The 17,799-nt window shown below is 35.4% G+C and overlaps 1 protein-coding gene across 1 annotated transcript; it reads right to left on the bottom strand.

Annotated features, from left to right (window-relative positions):
* Positions 1-4,608: 4,608 nt before the first annotated feature.
* On the bottom strand, positions 4,609-8,577 carry LOC142543139 (exonuclease V, chloroplastic-like). Its single transcript, XM_075650198.1, has 7 exons — positions 8,146-8,577; positions 7,874-7,978; positions 7,312-7,433; positions 6,342-6,491; positions 6,082-6,235; positions 5,492-5,568; positions 4,609-5,210 (listed from the first exon to the last, which is right to left on the bottom strand). The coding sequence occupies exons 1-7, from the start codon at positions 8,479-8,481 to the stop codon at positions 4,940-4,942; spliced, it is 1,215 nt and encodes a 404-aa protein (XP_075506313.1). The 5' UTR covers positions 8,482-8,577; the 3' UTR covers positions 4,609-4,939.
* Between the last annotated feature and the right edge of the window lie 9,222 nt (positions 8,578-17,799).

The following is a 17,799-nucleotide window of genomic DNA, read 5'->3' as shown; positions in this document are numbered from 1 at the left end:
TCTCAGGTGGTTCTTGTTTTGTTCTAAGGTGGTTGGTTGGTTCTTGGTTGTCCTAGGGCCCTTAGCCATGGACTAACCAATGCCTCAACATGTCAAGAAGGTGTTGTGACCACTGGTTTGAGCCATGGTCAGTTTTTAATAGCCATTTTGACAGCAAGTGACAAGCTGCTCCAGTGTGTGTTCTCGACAGCAGTGAGCTCCGGCCCTTGAGTCTTGTTCTTGGTTCTTGATTGGCCTATGGCCATTAGCCCAGGACTATTACATGCCCAAATGTGTTATGTAGGTCGTGTTTTTAGCTGTTTGTGATTTGGTTAAGTTTAGAAGTTGTACGAGAAATTACGGTGCGAAGTCCCAAAGTGACTCTCGTAAGAGCGCCTCACGATTTTGGTTCCTTTGCACCTTAATTCATATTTCCAGTAAAATTTTATGTAATTACAGTAAGTTTAAGCATAATTTCATCATGGCTAGATGTTGGTTCGATGTTGGTTCAGGTTGGTTCGGAGACATGGTTGAAATTAGAGTTCATGGTCTAGTTTGGCTCGGTTTTGATGCATGCATGGCCGTATCTCATCAATTTCATTGATTGTGGTTCGGACATGATATTTTATTGTTGTGCATTACATTCGATAACTTATTAAGTTGGTTAAGTACGGTTCGAGTATCAAGTCGTTCGGAAGTCCCTAAGTCATCGTACTTCATTCGGGTGCATTTTAGATCAAATTAGGGTTCCATGAGTCCCACGATAATTTACGTCACAGCGAGCCTGGGAAACAATCCAACTAAGCCAAGCATAAGGGTTGTAAGTATATTTAAGTGCAAAAATATGAAAACGCTTTATTTTTGAGATATGCGATCTGTCTTGTGGCCATTTATGTTATGGGTTTGGAAGCTGACGCACGCAGTCGGGGACCTCTCCAAGTAGTATGGGTTTGGAAGCCGGGATGCGTGACCGGGGACCTCTCCACCCGGTGACTTACGACTGGTTTAGGATTATGTACGGGTACGGATATCCAGTCCAAGGGCTGTGGTGATCTCTACCATCCAGTATACTGTGGTTTAGTCTGATCAAGCGATTATGTTATGGGCCACTTGCTTTGACACATTATTTCTACAGAAAATTACGATATGATATGATATGGCTCATAGTGAGCAAAGCTTTTACGTACGATTTTTATGATGTGCACGTATCTATATTTACTCATGCTTATGTTATCACGTTACGATTCAGTTTACGATATTTTTACGTTGCATGCGATCTTATTACGTATTTATTTGTTATTCACGATATATGCATGCTGGGTCTTTAGACTCACTAGACTTGATTGATGCAGGTACTGACGATGCAGAGGCTGAGGGCGGGGACCAGTGAGTTAGCTCGGATCGGCGGTAGTACGAACCCGAGGACCTCACGTTTAGTTATTCAGTTTTATGTTCAAACTCTTGTTACAACTTTTATTCATTTTTAAGTTATTGTTTAAAATATTATTCAGTTTCCGCTGCTATGTTTATATTAAACCGTTGGGTTATTTTACGAAAGTTTTTATACGTTGCAAGTTTATTTATTTAAAGAGAAAATTTTTAATAATTCCGTAAAATTATGAATACGAAATACGGGCCCTCACAGTTTATCTATATAGATGATATTTTAATAGCATCTAAAAATATGGAAGAACATATTAAACATTTGAAGATATTATTTAACGTTTGTAAAAAAAGACTAATCATATCTGAAAAGAAGATAATCATCGCTACAAAGAAGATTGAATTCTTTGGAGCAGAAATCGATGAGAGAAATAATTATACAAAAATACATAGTGGGAAAAAAAAGTGCAGAATTTCCTAGATGAACTAAAAGAAAAGAAACTTCAAAGTTTCTTAGGAATTGTTAGCTTTGTTGGAATGTTCATTAAGAACCTTGCAAAACACAAGAAAATGTTTAATTCATTATTAAAGAAATATGGAAGATTCATGTGGATAAAAGAACATACTAAGAGAATTAGCTAACTAAAAGTGGTTTGCAAAAATATTTCAAAAATAGTTATTTCTCAAGAAGAAGATCTGTAATTATACACATATGTCAATTATCATTGGCGAGCAGCAGTGTTTACAAAGCTCACACCAAAAGGAGAACTTTCATGAAAATATTGATATGGACTATTCTCAAATACAGAAGCCATAAAATGGAACATTAATAAAGATGAATTCTATGCAATAAAAGTGCTTTTGAGAAATGATCATTATTTTTACTTGCTAAGAAATTAACTTTGAAAGTTGATAATACATAGGTAAAATCTTTCTTGAAAAATATAATTAAATCCAAACCCGAGAAGGCTATATTATCAAGATGGCAAGCTTTACTTAAATATTATTATTATTATATCTCATGAAAATATTCTTGTAATTTTCCTAACAATAGTTGAACAAAGCTGATGTTGATGTCATCTTGAAAATGCAGAGGCATTTGAGGTAAGACCTTGAAATGCTTCAAAACGAGTTCATCAAGAATGCCCTAAATGCAGAAGTTGCGAGTAGGCTACAACAATATGATAAGACCGTTTTCTCTGATCGAAATACAAGTTGTTTACAAGCTCATACTTAGTTATTGTTGGTATTAAAAAACCTATCATCCAGGCCATTGAGAAACAATTGGCTTCTCAAAATGAGAGTTTTCGAGTACATGACTATATACTTGGAGTAGAGGATTTAAACACTCCTAGCACAAGTGAAAAGTTGTGAACATATTTAGATGAGTCGACCCGACTTAAATCCTCATCTCAAGCCATCAATCAACCCTTCACCCCGGGATTGAATAGAGAAAGATCAACTGTAAACCTAAAAAAGATCAAGAAAATTATAAGGTTGATATTGATGAATTTATTGTTTATCCATTTTTGGTATGTCATCATAACTGAGAGAAAGTAAAAAAAATAGAACAAGATTTAACCCAGCCACAACTCGGGTTGACATATCACGAAAATATCCAGGGATATGAATGAAATCCAATGCCTATCCTAAGGAAGTCAAGACATGATATGTGTTTGGGGTTCTAGCCTTTGTATATATTGCATCACTCAGTTTTCAAGAAATATTTGCATTGCCAAAAGGGATTTAGGAATTTGTTCATGAGAAATGGCAAATAATAATTATTTGTACAAAAAAGACATCCTAGAGCTATACTCCTTTAGTGTACCACTAGAACCAGTTGGAAAAGCCTCACATGAAGCTTTTCATTTTATCAAGCTTAGGAGGCCAGATATGAATGTACAGAAATTCATCAAGGATCATGCAGTAAATTAAACACCACTTATTGCTTCATTCACTGAAGATGACATATCTATCAGAAAAAGCATGAGGGTTATGGGTTTGTCTCACAAAGATTAACTGAGTCACTTTTCTATTTAAATTTTATCAAAATTGAGTCAATAAATCTTTCCTGTTGAATATAATGACAGGAAAAACTACAAAATTTGCAAATAAAATATTTGAAAAAGAAAAAAATTATTTTGTGGAATAGCTAGTTGCCGGAGAGTAAAGAGATTCGCCGAAAATTCTTTAACATGAGAAACATTGGAAGATGATCAGAAATGATCCACCCAGAATACCCGAACCAGAAAGAACTAGAATTCCGTAAGGGTTTTACGCCAAGAACTGAGAGAAAACATCTTGCAGAAATAAGACGAAGTAGTAAAGGACCACATAAAAAATGATTTTCTCGGGAACCTCAAAAGCCAAAGATGCCCCTACAGAAATAAAGGGTCATGGGACAGGTGACTCAACCACCACAAAAAACTGGTCCACTAATTAATGGAATAAAGAATCACTAACTAGTGGAAAACTGGACCACGTAATACAAGACGTTGTCGGTACCAATTGGAAAGCAATAATGCTTAAAGTTATCTACAAATATGTAGTCTGAATTTGAAATCAGGAGGATGACTTCTATAAATATCAAGACAGAAGGAAGTTGAAGACGTCGATCATCCCCTTCAATTTTCTCTCAAATAAATTTTTTTTGAAGTTTATTTATGTTTACGTGTGTTGCACTTCCGGCTACTTTAAATAGCTAAACAAGTAATCTCCTCATTTACATGAGGTTACTATTATAATAAAATTTAAATGTCTGAATAAAACTTCTAACCTTTTGTTCCTCTCATGTATAATTTTCAAATTAAATCCATCACTATACACCTTGAAATAGAAAACAAAGAGGATTGTGCTAGATGTTGCTAAAAGAATATGCGTCGCAAGAATATCCGTCGGGAACCATCAGTTGCAACTGTGTGATTAGACTGTGAGAAACATTGTATAAAGCCTGAAAGACACAACCCGACGACATTCTGGTAAAATTCTATAAAATTTATTTTATCTCACGGAAACATAATGACCCATAAAAAACTCATATATATATATAGGCTGAAAATCTTGCATTACCTTATGTTTTTAGACAGATTCGATAGATATAACAATGTGACATACTCAAATATTAAAAAAAAAGTAAATTAAAATAGAGAACACGGTTAAAATAGGCCCGGAGGACCTATTTACATAGGAAATATAAAGAATCCACATTATTGGCCATAAACTGCATAAATTGTAAATGTACCATAATCAATAGCAAGCCAAGACTTTAATTATCCGACTCAACTTGGTCCATATGCAATGGGAAGCAATAATTATTAAAAAAAATACATAAAAATTTGAAGAGTTCCTCGGAGTGATTCGCTTCCCCCCACTGTGTCCAGCTCTAATGATATTATATAAAGTGATTTTCAGGACTCGGAGAAGCTATCGATTACAGGCTAATAAATAAATAATCAAAATTGCAACAAATTTGTTGAAGCATCCCCGATGTGTTTTGCAAAGAAGCTTCAGTATATGATTCTTCTGAAGAAGCTTCAAAATGAAACTGAATGATTCTGAAGAGGAGTGAACCATTTGTTTAGGACAGTTCATTCTTTGAAGGAATTGGCGGAGAAAGGAAATTTTCGTTCTCTGGTGGAGTTGCCGAATCATCCATGTTAGAGTTTGCAGGACATCGAGAAGAAAACTTACAGAACTTGCATTTCCAACGCTCCTCAGTTGGAGTGAAGATGGCTTCTCGCTCCCCTTGCCAAAATTCCATACACGACTTAATTTGGCTCTCGAACCATGCGGGCTCATAATCAAATTGATCTTCACCCAATAATGATTGATCTTCTTGTAACTCGTATCTACAACGTGAAATTGAAATATTTGAATGGAACACAGCATATTATCCGAAAGAAAATCTTTTAATACAAAAATAGACTGCAATTGCCATGCCTTGATTGTTCTGCTACCTTGTACATGTTGCCTTAAAGATATTAAAAAACTATTTTGGTAATTCCAAATATGCTTTAAAGACATGCAAGAGTATATCATGGGAGAAGAAACGCGAACCATTCCTAGAAATATTGAGGATTATAGCCGAAAGAGGTTTAACTACCAAAAGAAAAATATTTAGATGGCAAACCTCAAAAGCAGCTGGTCCTGAGCCCGAGGCAGCAAACAGCAACTATTTTGAAAATACCTCACTAAATCATCAAGAGTCTGCAAACCATAAAGAGAAACATTAGAATGAACCAAGGAACATTGATTTCTATGAGATGATTTTTTTTACCCACAAAAACACTGCTCTCTGCACCTTACAGGAGAAGTCTAAGTACATACCCTCCTAGGTGATCATCTTAAAATATCCAGGAGTTCAGATACAGGGATAGGCAATTCGTTACAATATTTTCATATCTTAAATTTATTGAGGTAGACTGCAATTGTCATGTCCTAATTGTTCCATTACTTTCTACAAGTTGCCTTAAACATGTGAACTTATTCCTTAATTTCAAATACTTCCATGTCTTAATTGTCTTAAAGTAGACTGCAATTGTCATGTCCTAATTGTTATATTACTTTCTACATGTTGCCGTGAAGATATTAAAGAACTTATTCCTGGAGTTGAGATATAGAGATAGCGATTCGTTACAATATCTTCAAGCAATAAACAAGAAAAACAACGGAAAATGGAGGAAACAAGGTAGGGATCTGTTATCGGACAAATTTTTTTACCTCTGAAGGAAAGCCTGATTTCTCTGTAACTTGTCTAACTTCGGGCGACAAAATGTAATGTGGATTCAGTGAGAAGTAATCAAAAAACTTATGTGAGGGAAATTTGTTTGCAACTAAACTGTCCCACAGGTACTTGTAGCACATTAACTGAAGCCTGCCAAAAATGATGTTGACAAAATGACCTACAAGTAAAGAAAGGAAAACCCGAAAGAAAATAGAAGCCAAGTGATTTGAGAGAAATTATTCCAGTAAATTTGTACCTTCCATTTCTCCTTTGTGGTTCAGCTGGAAGTGTTGCTCGAACACGAGTTTTCGTGTCAACCAATATCGGTATTCTTTCAGACTCCACCAAAGACATCCGAATTTCATCTATTATTCCAACCATCCATACACCTTCTGCAAAGCCTACTCTGAATGCAAAATAAGATGAGTAAATATAATAAGAACACTGGGGATGAATAATGTAACAAGATGCAAAAAACATAATGTGAGAAAAATCCAGTCCATAATTGACATGTTTTCCACATAAAAGCGTAAATAATAATAATAAACCATTAAAAGTATAGCCTACATATGCTCCAAAATTCAAAACATAATTTTATCGAGACTAATGAAGCCAGAGCATTCGTGCACCTTGGGATCTAATTCCTTACTTTCTTAGAGGCAAATCAAACACATCCCCATCAACACAATTAGCAGCTTTTCAGAGTTTAATTTGCTGCATAAAATGAGCCAACCCCTTAAATGATAAGCACTATAGAAACTCGTGTTTTATCTTTGTTGGTTCAAAAAATTAATGCAACTCTTTTTCGGAGAACCACCACTAAAAAAATATATATACATTGGCATGCAGAAAGATTGCAGATTCAACTGCTATAAACTATGATCACATTGAGGTTCCTGTTATGATCGTCCAATTGATTGACCATGTACATCTGTTTGAATATAAGCACATTATTCTCTGGAAGATTATTTGCGTGCCGCATCAAAGAAAGTTTCAAGGGATGTTTCCCTTCAATGAAATAGTGCAGAAACGAAAGTAAGCATTTTCTAATAATTTCCTAAGGCTAGAATATTGTGTTTTTCTTTGAAAAAAAGGGCCCAGGTAAGAGGCCAATCAGTGAAAATCATGAAATCGGGCAATGTCAACTCAATTTTAGACAGTTCGCAAATGCAAAGTATTATTACATCCTACTATTGAACTGGATTAACAAACACGTCAAAACTCACACAGGTAATTCTCGTGTCAATCCATCTAATAGCAGTTGATTGATGCCCCAAATGAAATTCATAAACTTAACCGCCCACCTATCTTCAATTGATTCAACATCAATTTTCACCCTTTTAACAACCTGCAAGCATTAAAAGATAATTCATAAAACTGTAAAAAAAAATAAAGACAAACCGCATGGAAACATTTGATTCAATAATTAGAAAGGCCGAAGGAGCCATCCGAAGCACGTGTATATCAGTAGGCTACATGTTTGAAAGAAGAATCATGTGAAACATCTAAAAATCTTTCTATCAGAGCTGATACATGAAACATAACAGTGGGTCGAGCGATCTTGCATAATAATTTTACAAGATAGACTCAATACTCATCAACATTTCTATTCACCATGCGACACTTGTTATTAACATTAACATTCATCTGAATTCTACAAATTAAACCCCCCCCCCCCCTCCCTTGTATGATTTTACCGCCTTTAAGTAAAAGCACGCCTATGCTTGGTTGTTAGCTTAAAACAATTGAAAGCACAAATATAATGCAAACAAGAGTTTGTAGAGATACCTCTTCTTCGAGCTCCATGTGGCGAGCACTGCCTGCTTTCATAGCTTCGGTACTTTTAGGTCTGCCCAAGAGTAGAAAAAATTCCATTTGCTTTTCACACCATTCCTAAAATAAATTTGGAAAGTTTGTCTTCATATTAATATGATTCGGAAGCATTGAAAATAATGATTGTGTACTACATTCAGATTTGTTTTTTGATATCTATCGATGAACCAACTATTCTACTCGTCCAGACCAATTCTATGGAACCAAAAAGCCAAGTAAAAATTTACCGTAGAAGTGATGTCGGTAACAGAAAGGCCTCTCCTCCTGCGGAAGCGATGGAGAAAAGACTCAAGCACTCTCCTCTTCCTGTTCGGGCTATATGACCCAATAATCCGACCCGAATCTTCAATATCCGAATTCACCGATTCGGTACAACCGGAGAGCCTACGCTTAGACAACATAGTAATAGATCTAATCGACCTGACATTCTGGTCGAACTGAACGGACGGAGGGGCGGCGGAGACGGAGTAGAAAGCAGCTTCGATGAGAGACATCTCCTCTTCGGTGATGATTTCTACGGGGAATTTGGCGGTGGATGGGGGACGAGTCGGTGAAGGAGTCATGCTGGGTCTCGTAGGCGGCGGGGTATCCGGGGGAGAAACGACCGTTGGGAACGCCACAAAGATAATTGGTCGAATCAGATTTATAAAGAGGACATGGATTGAATATCGACCGTTGGATTCAAATCATGAAGGGATTATTTATTGCCGTCCCTTCTCAAGAAAGCTTCACTTTTCCTATTTTTTATTTTATTTTTTTTAATTACATTTATTTATTATTTATCTTGCACATAAAAATTTATGGGTTTTTCGCCGGTTCTCTCAAAAGTAGGTTCTTGAGCCACAAGAGCACCTCAAATGGAAGGTGCATTTGAAAAAAAAAAGAAATTTTAGTACGGTGAATATAATTAGTGATGATTTCAGAATCCATCACGAAATCTACCGTCGTAGGCGTATAGCGACGAATTTTTATATAATCATCGCAAACTTAGCGACGATATTCATACATCTATTCTAGCAACAATATTGTTGGGAGGAGTTAGCTGTTGCAATTACCGACAACTTAATAATAATAATCGCTAATTTTTCGATGTTTCTGAAAAAATCATCGCCCAATCGGTGTAAATTAACAAAATTTCAGCAGATTTAGTCATTAAATTAAAACAACGTCACTAATTTTGTGAATTTTTTTAATTAAATCGTAGGTAAATATCGATATTCTAATAAATTTCATCGCTAATTTTTTTTATAAAATAATTTCAAAAAAATTAATTTATATTTGCAAAAGGTGATTTTTAAATTTTTAGTTTCAAATTATAAATATTTTTTATAAAATATTTATAATCCATAAACTAAAATTTTTATAACCAAACCACACTAATAATTACAAAATATACATGTCTAAATTAAAACTAAGTAGTATATGTCAAATCAACCTCATCGTCGTCATAGTCGTCTTCATCACAGTCTTCATCGTCATCTTCGTCTCAGTCATCATTTCCAACTTCGTCGTTAGATTGTGTGATGGCCGATGTATTCATGTGAATAGCCACATCCATGGAAAGATCTACCTTCATGTAAGGATCCGACGACGAACTGGTCGTTGTGCAAAGAGCCGCGGGCATGGACTACCTGACTGTCAGTGTATGTTCCGCTAGCACGAAACTTAACAACGGGTGGCTGGGTATGTTCTCCCTGTGACTTGCATCAACGAGTACACATACTTTTTGCTCAGATGATGACATTTATGCCCTCAAGCCCTCACTCTCAATAGAGCATTTCGAGCATCCTGTTTGGACTGTGAAACCTCCCTTGCTAGTCCCTTTATCCACTCATTTTCTTTGGCTAAATCTTCTTGTAATTTCGATGTCTCGTCCTTTGAAGCTGCATTACAATTTTCATTGCTGCTAGACACTCCATGTAAGGTCCAAAATGCGATAAAGTAATCCAACTGAATACAAATCTAGGAAAAATGGAAAATATAATGCTTAATTAAATCATTTTAATTGTATTGATTAAAGGTGGTAGGCATGTTTACATATTTAAAATACGATTTTCTACTATAATGCATGAAACAATGTTTTTAAAGGTTACACGAGACGCGATCGAGGAACGAAAACCGGGAACCGTGAAGGAAAATATTTTTATTATATGATTATTTTAATTATTTAATATTTGGTATATTTTAAATGGTGTTTTTTAAAATGGTGTTTTTTGTGATGTTTTTACATGTCGAGTCATATTTTAAATCGGTATTAGATTTCTGATGAAATAAGGACTTTTTAGGAACTCGACTAATATTTTTGAAAATTTTCCTAAACAAAATATTTTACCTACACTATAATGGACCTATTATAATAAGATTATTGGGTCTAGCTTTCTACCCAATTATTTATATAAAAAAAGATAGAGTTTCCTTAACTCAAAACACTTCAACCACATGTTTAAAACACTAGAAACCTAGGGCTTTTCTCCTCCATCAGCACACCCACACATACAAGTTTTTTTTAAAGTACCATTCACGTGAGTTGAAGAAATTAAAAACGCAAGAAGTTACCGTCCCTCTCCCCCAACGTTCTTCGCATCTCAACTTGTTTTTCGTGCATAAAAATATGCAAAGGCACGTCTTAATATTCTTTTACTCATCTTTCATACCATATTATGTGAGTTTATACATATTTGCATGAAAAATATGGTGCACTTTCATTTATTTTCGTTTTTATGCCTCATACATGCTAAAACTTTGATTTTCATGCTTTCAAATTCATGTTTATGATGCACAAAAGGGCTGTCATGATAGGGCTATGGGAAGGGATGAATTTCAGTGTGTTTAATAAGGGTCCTTAGGGGACACAATTAAGGGCTGTACAATTAAGGTAATATATTGAACGAAAATTGGGTTTAAGGAACTAGGGTTTTCGATTTTAGGTTTTTTGAAGGGGCAGGCTGTGTGCTGCTGTTGGATCACGTCCAGAGGTTCCTAGGAGGTCGAGTCATGTTCCTAGATATGCTAAGGGAAGGATGGTGCAAGGGCCTAGGCTGGAGCCATGAGGCTTGGGCGCGCAAGCCATGAAGGGATCGAGTTTGGGGGCTGTGGGTGCTAGGCTCTTTAAGCTTGGTCCAGGAGGGCCTCCCGAGGTCGGTCAAGGTTCTAGGATGGTCAGATAGGGTCTGGTTAGGTCGGCCATGGGCTAGGGTCGAAGGAATTGAGGGTTGGTTCAAGTTAGGGTTGGTTTAAGTTAGGGTTTTCAAAATTGTGCAGAATTTTCTAGCAAGATTCTAGGATTGTTCAAGGGTCCTAAATGGTTTGATTTTGGTCGCATAGGGTATGGTTAGGTGTTAACAAACTATGGTTCAAGTTTGGTAAAATTTGGCTAAGTTTCAAGTTGATTCAGGTCGGGACGTAGGTTCAAGTTTTTAAACGAATTTGGAAATTAGTTGATGAGCTTGATTTTACGCCTAAGAAATATTTATGGGTGTATTTTAAGGTGTTATGTTAAGTTTGGATTGATTTGGATCGTTGATTTACAGTCTAAGGGTAAATTGGAGAATTTAGGGTTTCATGGGCAAAATGGTCATTTTACACCTGAAAAATGTTAGACGTCCTGACAGTGCCTTGAATGCTGTAATGAATGTTAAAATGTTTATTTTGAAATATTATGAAATTTTATGATGGAAAAAACGATAAATTCTAAAGGATGTGTTGTGTGTTTGATTTAAAAGAAATTTATATTATTGCATGTATTTTTATAACTGATGGAAACGAGAAAAATGTTTTGAAAGAAATGATTTAATTGTGACGGTAAGAAAATGAAGATTTATGAGGGACGAAGCCCAGTAGAACTTGTTTATGGGACAAAGTCCCATGGGAACCCAACAACCGAATTTATGATGATATGTAAGCCAAGCCTCAGTTGACTGGTGAGAGTGTCACTGATGTCCTCGACTACTATAGGACAAGGCACATAATTGAAAAGTGGTTAATGTTGCCTCGCCGCCTGGTACAATGGTTACAGCTGAGATTGATCAATCGACCAAAGGTTGAAAAGATGGTCACAATCAACGTACGAATTCACCTTAAAAGAAATGTATATGTATATGTTTATGGTGAAAGGAAAAATGATATGATGAAAGGAAAAAATTTAAAGTTTATACATGTTCATGAAAAGTTATTTTATTAAAAGTATCTTTAATTGTTACTTGTGAATGTATAAGTATTACTTGTCATCATAGTTAATATTTGCTAAGTCAATAGATTCATCAAGTGTGATCGATGCAGGTGGGCATGATTTTGTTGATGATGAAAGACTTGATGGTTAAACTAGCTGGGCTGATGGTGCACATAATCCAAGGAGTTTGTCTAGTTTTTCCGCAATTATATGATTTAAGATTATTTTAAAGATTTTGATGGCATTTATGACTTTTATGCTTTTGAGAAATTTTAACAGTTTATGCAATTTTTTAAAAATACTAGTTTTAGGTTTGGTTTGACGATTTTATGTTTTTGCAATGCGTCTTGGATTTCCAAATAATTAATTGGTGTGTTTATTTTAAATGGTGCAAAGTATATTTATTTATGCATGAGTATTTTCGGCCGAAAGGTGTAGAAAAAAAAATTCCTGTATATTTTAAAAAAACGAGTAGTAGATGTTTCACTCCATATGGATGTGGAGCCACCTCCTCGAAAAATAACGTAGATGACATTGAACTACAGCCGCAAGACATCGAATGTAACTTGTTTAATCATAGGAGACACAAAAATCAACATTTTGCAATGTTGCCTACATCAAAAAATATTTTAGTTCTCGATAAATAATTGTATATATGGTTAGAAAAAGAATAATGTCAAATTGATGTAAATTATATAGTCTTACATAGCATTTCAACCATGCTAAAAAAATTTCTAAAACACCACCTCAACATCAAAGATGCATATATCTGGATTTTCTTCACGCATAGTATTCTCACACATATTTGTTAGAGTAGATGCCTTGCAAGCCAACTATTGGCTAGGAATTTTATTGACTCAGTTGTAATAAACAATCTTTATTTTAATATAATTCATTATTTCATGGTTTGTTATTTTTTTATCCGTATACCCATGTTATCAAACATAGATAAAGACCTTGATTATACTTTAATACAAATGAATCGTAATTCGATGTTGAAACTTGTTTATAAAAACTGTATGATCTAAATTTGTTCCTAGTCGATTCAGCCGCCTAAAACATGGATAAAGGTCGCTTGAGCTCGAGACTAGCATCTGTGATGTTGTGTACTGCGTTTCTTGGTAAGGGCATAGAGATATTCAAACATGCAGATAGGTAATCATATGATAATTATACCGAACAACCCTCCCTCGAACTTTCCAAGTTGTTATCATTCATCGAGAGGATAAGTCCGTGGTTATGATTGTACATCATTAGTCCTTACGACTCGGGACAACACTGAAAATTTATATGCTAGGGCTGTGCTTTGACTCGTTTACCGACTCCAGGAGAGTCATCAGGTGGCGAGGTTGGGTACAGTTGCGACATATATAGGAGACAGTTCATTGTAGTCGGGGAATCACCGCTCACCTATGGGTGTGGATATCCTATGTGATCTGATGAAATAATAGTACGTAGAATCTCTGGCCAGAGTATGAGATGTACGTTAGGTAAAGAGTTCTCCAATAGTACATGTGATTCCAGTATTTATATTTATCACATAGTTATCGAATTATTATGCAACCTTTGATGAACCAATGGTTGCAGATTTAATCGAATGGTTCTTGCAGGCACTATCAGTGATACCTAGGGAATCATGGGGAGATGCTACTAGACGCTCTTACCATGATTCGGTGTGAAACGACCTCGATTTTTTTCATAATCTTAAATCATAAATTCTAAATTACTAAATAAAATAATTTAACATAATCATGAATCATAATAATTTAACAATTTAAATATCATCGACTAACCAAAATTCCTAAATCGACATTTGAAAAGATCACTAATAATAAATTAAACCATAAAAATATCTCTAATAAAAATTATTAAAATATATCTTTATAAATTATAAATCTATCTAGCTAGTGCGGAAATATAAAGACCCTCGGGTGTGTACTTTTGCACTCGATCGACTCAATCGTCACCGCCTCCAAAAATCATCAAATCCTGCATCATACAAACCTAGTGAGTCTAAAGACTCAACATGTTCTAAACATGGATAACAAATAATACATATACCTCCACTTGCATTTAAAAATCATATTTTTATTTAAAATAATATTTTGAATATAAATAAACCATTAAAAATCATTTGAGCATAAAATCATTTTAAAAATAACTTTTAACATAAATAAATGTTTTAAAAATCATTTAAAAATAACTTTAATCATCATCATGAATCATATATCATAAAATAATTTTAATAATAAGCTTTCAATCGTATATCATTTTGAGTGAAGTTTGATCTTTGAAAGTGACTAGCTTTTATTATTTGGTTGACTGATCAGTCTTCAGCTCCACATGGTCCATGGGGGTGTGCATTAGGCTCCACCGTGGAAATACGATTGTCGGGGTCCTCTGGGAAATTTTCCCATACACGGGGTCCTTCTGGGGCCTTGGCCCGTTTATGGGCTCCCTCTGGGGCCTTGGCCCTCACTTCATCCCCATAAATTGTAAGTTCACCGTCCTCAACATAAACGGATCCCCCACAAATCATATATCATATATCATATATCATATCTTTTGTCACAGTCAATTCACATCGCTCAAAATATTTTTTCTTTTCTTTAAAAATCATAAAATAGCATACAATTCCAAAAATAGCATTTTAAACAGTATAAATTGCACAGCTTTTTCAAAAATCATAAAATAACATATTATCATCAAAATCATCATAATAAATCATAAAATATCATTTATCATGCGTTATGAAACCTTCGGGACCCTGCCAAACGTTTTCGTATTTTCCTAAGTGTAAAATTACCGTTGTGCTCCTCGACGTAAAAGTTCTCGAATTTATCTTTTTCTCACTTTTAATTACATGGGATTATTTTAAATAATTATTTAAGCTTAAATATAATTTTTCATAATTTTATAAAGCTTAAAACTAGGATTTTCAATTAATTCTTTAATTAGCATTTTGTTAGGCGATTAAATCCCGGATAAATCCAAAACTCATTATTTTGATCCCAAAATTTTAACATAATATTTTTATCTTTATTCTACCCTTCCCAGTCATAAACCACATCCGTGGACCAATGGATTCAATTTTACTCGAGCCACGCCCGAGCCACCTCAAGCCAAACCCTAGCCAACCCACCTAGGCACCCTCCTGACCGACCCTAACCCATAGAACCTAGCCCTAGCTTGCTCAAACTTGCCTGGAACCGGACCCAACCTGCACATGGTCTTGAATTCACGCCTATAGACTCCTAGTGACACTAAGACACCTCCATCCAAGCCACCACCGAGCCCACCTGACCCTGACCATCCCTAGACCACGCCCAAACCAATCCCAGACCATCCCAGCCCCAGGAACCCCGCGCACGAGCCACCTGAATCAGCAACCAGCAGCTGCACGAATATGCTCCCCTCACGTTTACATGCTTTGCTCGTGCCCTCCCTGAACTAAACCACACCAGCCCATAGCCCTGACCTTACCCATATTTGTTCGACCCTATAGAACCCTGATGAACCTACCCTGAGCCATGAAGCCCCAGCAGCGAGACCCCTGGATCAGAAGACAGCAGCCGCGCAAGAATGCTCTCCCTGGTGCGCGAGTTGCTTCATCCATGTTTGTTGGAGCTAGCAGTGGTCCAAGCCACTCTGGCCCTTGCCCCAACCCTGGACCATCTCCTTGGGACCCTTATAGACCACCTAGTCCAGCCCAAACCGAGCCATAGCCCATGGAATTCTTGGTCAACACTCCATCACCCTACGGGAAGTGTCCTAAGCAGCGAGGACTCTTCCCCAGCCCCAACCTCGAACCCTAGCCGCCCTAGGACCCAACCCAGCCCTAGAACAAGACCACCCTTGCCCCTGAACCAGCCCCGGTCAAGCCACCTAGCCCCATGCATAAAAACCGAAACCTTGCACCTTGACAAACCCAACAAAACCCACGGTTCAAATTCTGAAATTCACCTACGGTTCCAGCATGTTCTATTGATTAATTTATCATGTTTTGTCCATAATATATTCATATTTTTTATCATGGTTTGGCAGCGCACTCGTTGGATTCTAAAATATTGTCAAATTAAGCGCGAAATCGTTAAAACTTTAAAAATACGCAACGTACCGTAAAATAATTGATCCCACATATTTTTCATGCATAAAAAATTAAATCAAGTATGTTATGATTTGTATGATGTTTAAAAGGGTTTAGAAAACGTGCCTTTGCGTTTATAACGCTCGATTATTCGATCTTTGGCGAGGGTGCGACGTTGGACGACCGGACGACGAAGAACACAAGCTTTTCTTTTCCTTCTTATTTTCGAAATTCTTGAGTGTGTGCAAGGTGTGATTCACGACTGATTAATATGAAATTGTGGGGTTTGCAAGACCTATGATACTTATTTATAATTAATTAACAAGTTAAATGGGCTTTGGTTTTAGGCCTGCAACTTAAGGGTAATTGGGCCTACTTAAATTGATTAAATTGGGCCAATAACACTTAATTAATTAAATAATAAAAGTTTGTAAAATTAATTTCCATAAAATAAAATTTTTGATCTTTTAAAACTCCTTGTTTGCCCAAAACCGACTTCCCGGGAAAAATCGAGCTCGACTCGTAAAATAATTCGAACTCCAACATTTTGAGGAAAATTAAATCATTTTTAAATCACATTTGGAAGCCTTGCCATTGATTATTGAAAAATAAATATTCTTGTCTTGGCTGTCCCCGGTCTCCTTTTCCTTGCCTATTATCGAATATTCGGGTAAAATTTTTAATTTCATGTAATCATGTCATATAATCATTTAATCATGTAATTATACATTTAATCATATAATAAACATCATTCTAGCATTTAAAATCAATTAAATAAAACAATTAAGCAATTAAAATAATTTTGCATGCATGCGGTGTACGTGGACTGATTTTTCAGACGTTACACGATGGGTTTAATCAGAAATATGATTTCTGACATTCTCATGATCAATTGTTGATATATAGAATTGGGCAAATAAGGGTAAGCCCATATAAAGAATTATGTCCTGAATCACAATGAGTTGTGAACCCACGGCTAGCTGTATCCCTGAACCATTGAAGGTAACACAAGCACTGGATCGTTTGTTCCCGTTGAGAGAATAAATTCAAGAAGTTGAATTTATATTATGATATAGTAAATTCAAGGAGTTGAATTTATGATAATTAAATTTTGGGAGAATAAATTCAAGGAGTTGAATTTATAAAATCTGATAATTTAATTTATTAAACTCAAAAATTGAGTTTAATAAATGTTAAATTTTGGAGGTGATAAAATTCAAGTAGTTGAATTTATAATTTAAAAATTAAATTCGAATGTTGAATTTATAATGGATTTAATTTTTTAAGCTGAAAAGTTGAGTTTATTAAATATTAAATTAAATATATTGGAAGTATGTTTAATGAGCTTGTAGGAGTACAAGTCCAACATATTAAATAATTAAAGTTATTAATGGACTTTGATTAATTAATTAAACTAGTTGAACTAGCCCAATTAATTAATCATGCCCATTAATGTTAATTATGGAATTTAGGTCAAGGCATTTGTTTTTAAGGAAATTAAAAAAAAATGACCTAGCCTCCAAAATTTTTCAAGTGTGATTCACGAGAAACATATCTCCAATTCCTCCAAAATATTTTTGGCCACTTTTCAAGAAAAAAGATTTGAGTCATCTCTCAGACTTTTGA

Source organism: Primulina tabacum, chromosome 4 (genome assembly GCF_025594145.1).
Source record: "Primulina tabacum isolate GXHZ01 chromosome 4, ASM2559414v2, whole genome shotgun sequence".
Lineage (NCBI taxonomy): Eukaryota > Viridiplantae > Streptophyta > Magnoliopsida > Lamiales > Gesneriaceae > Primulina > Primulina tabacum.
The sequence above is the reverse complement of the archived record's forward strand: the minus strand, read 5'-3'. Positions and strand labels throughout refer to the sequence as shown.

Coding starts and splice junctions, on each gene's coding strand:
- LOC142543139 (XM_075650198.1), bottom strand. CDS start 8,481: ATGACTCCTTCACCGACTCGTCCCCCATCCACCGCCAAATTCCCCGTA. Junction 5,569..6,081: donor AATCAGGCTTTCCTTCAGAG/GTAAAAAAATTT, acceptor TATGGTTTGCAG/ACTCTTGATGATTTAGTGAG. Junction 5,211..5,491: donor CAGGACCAGCTGCTTTTGAG/GTTTGCCATCTA, acceptor TTCACGTTGTAG/ATACGAGTTACAAGAAGATC.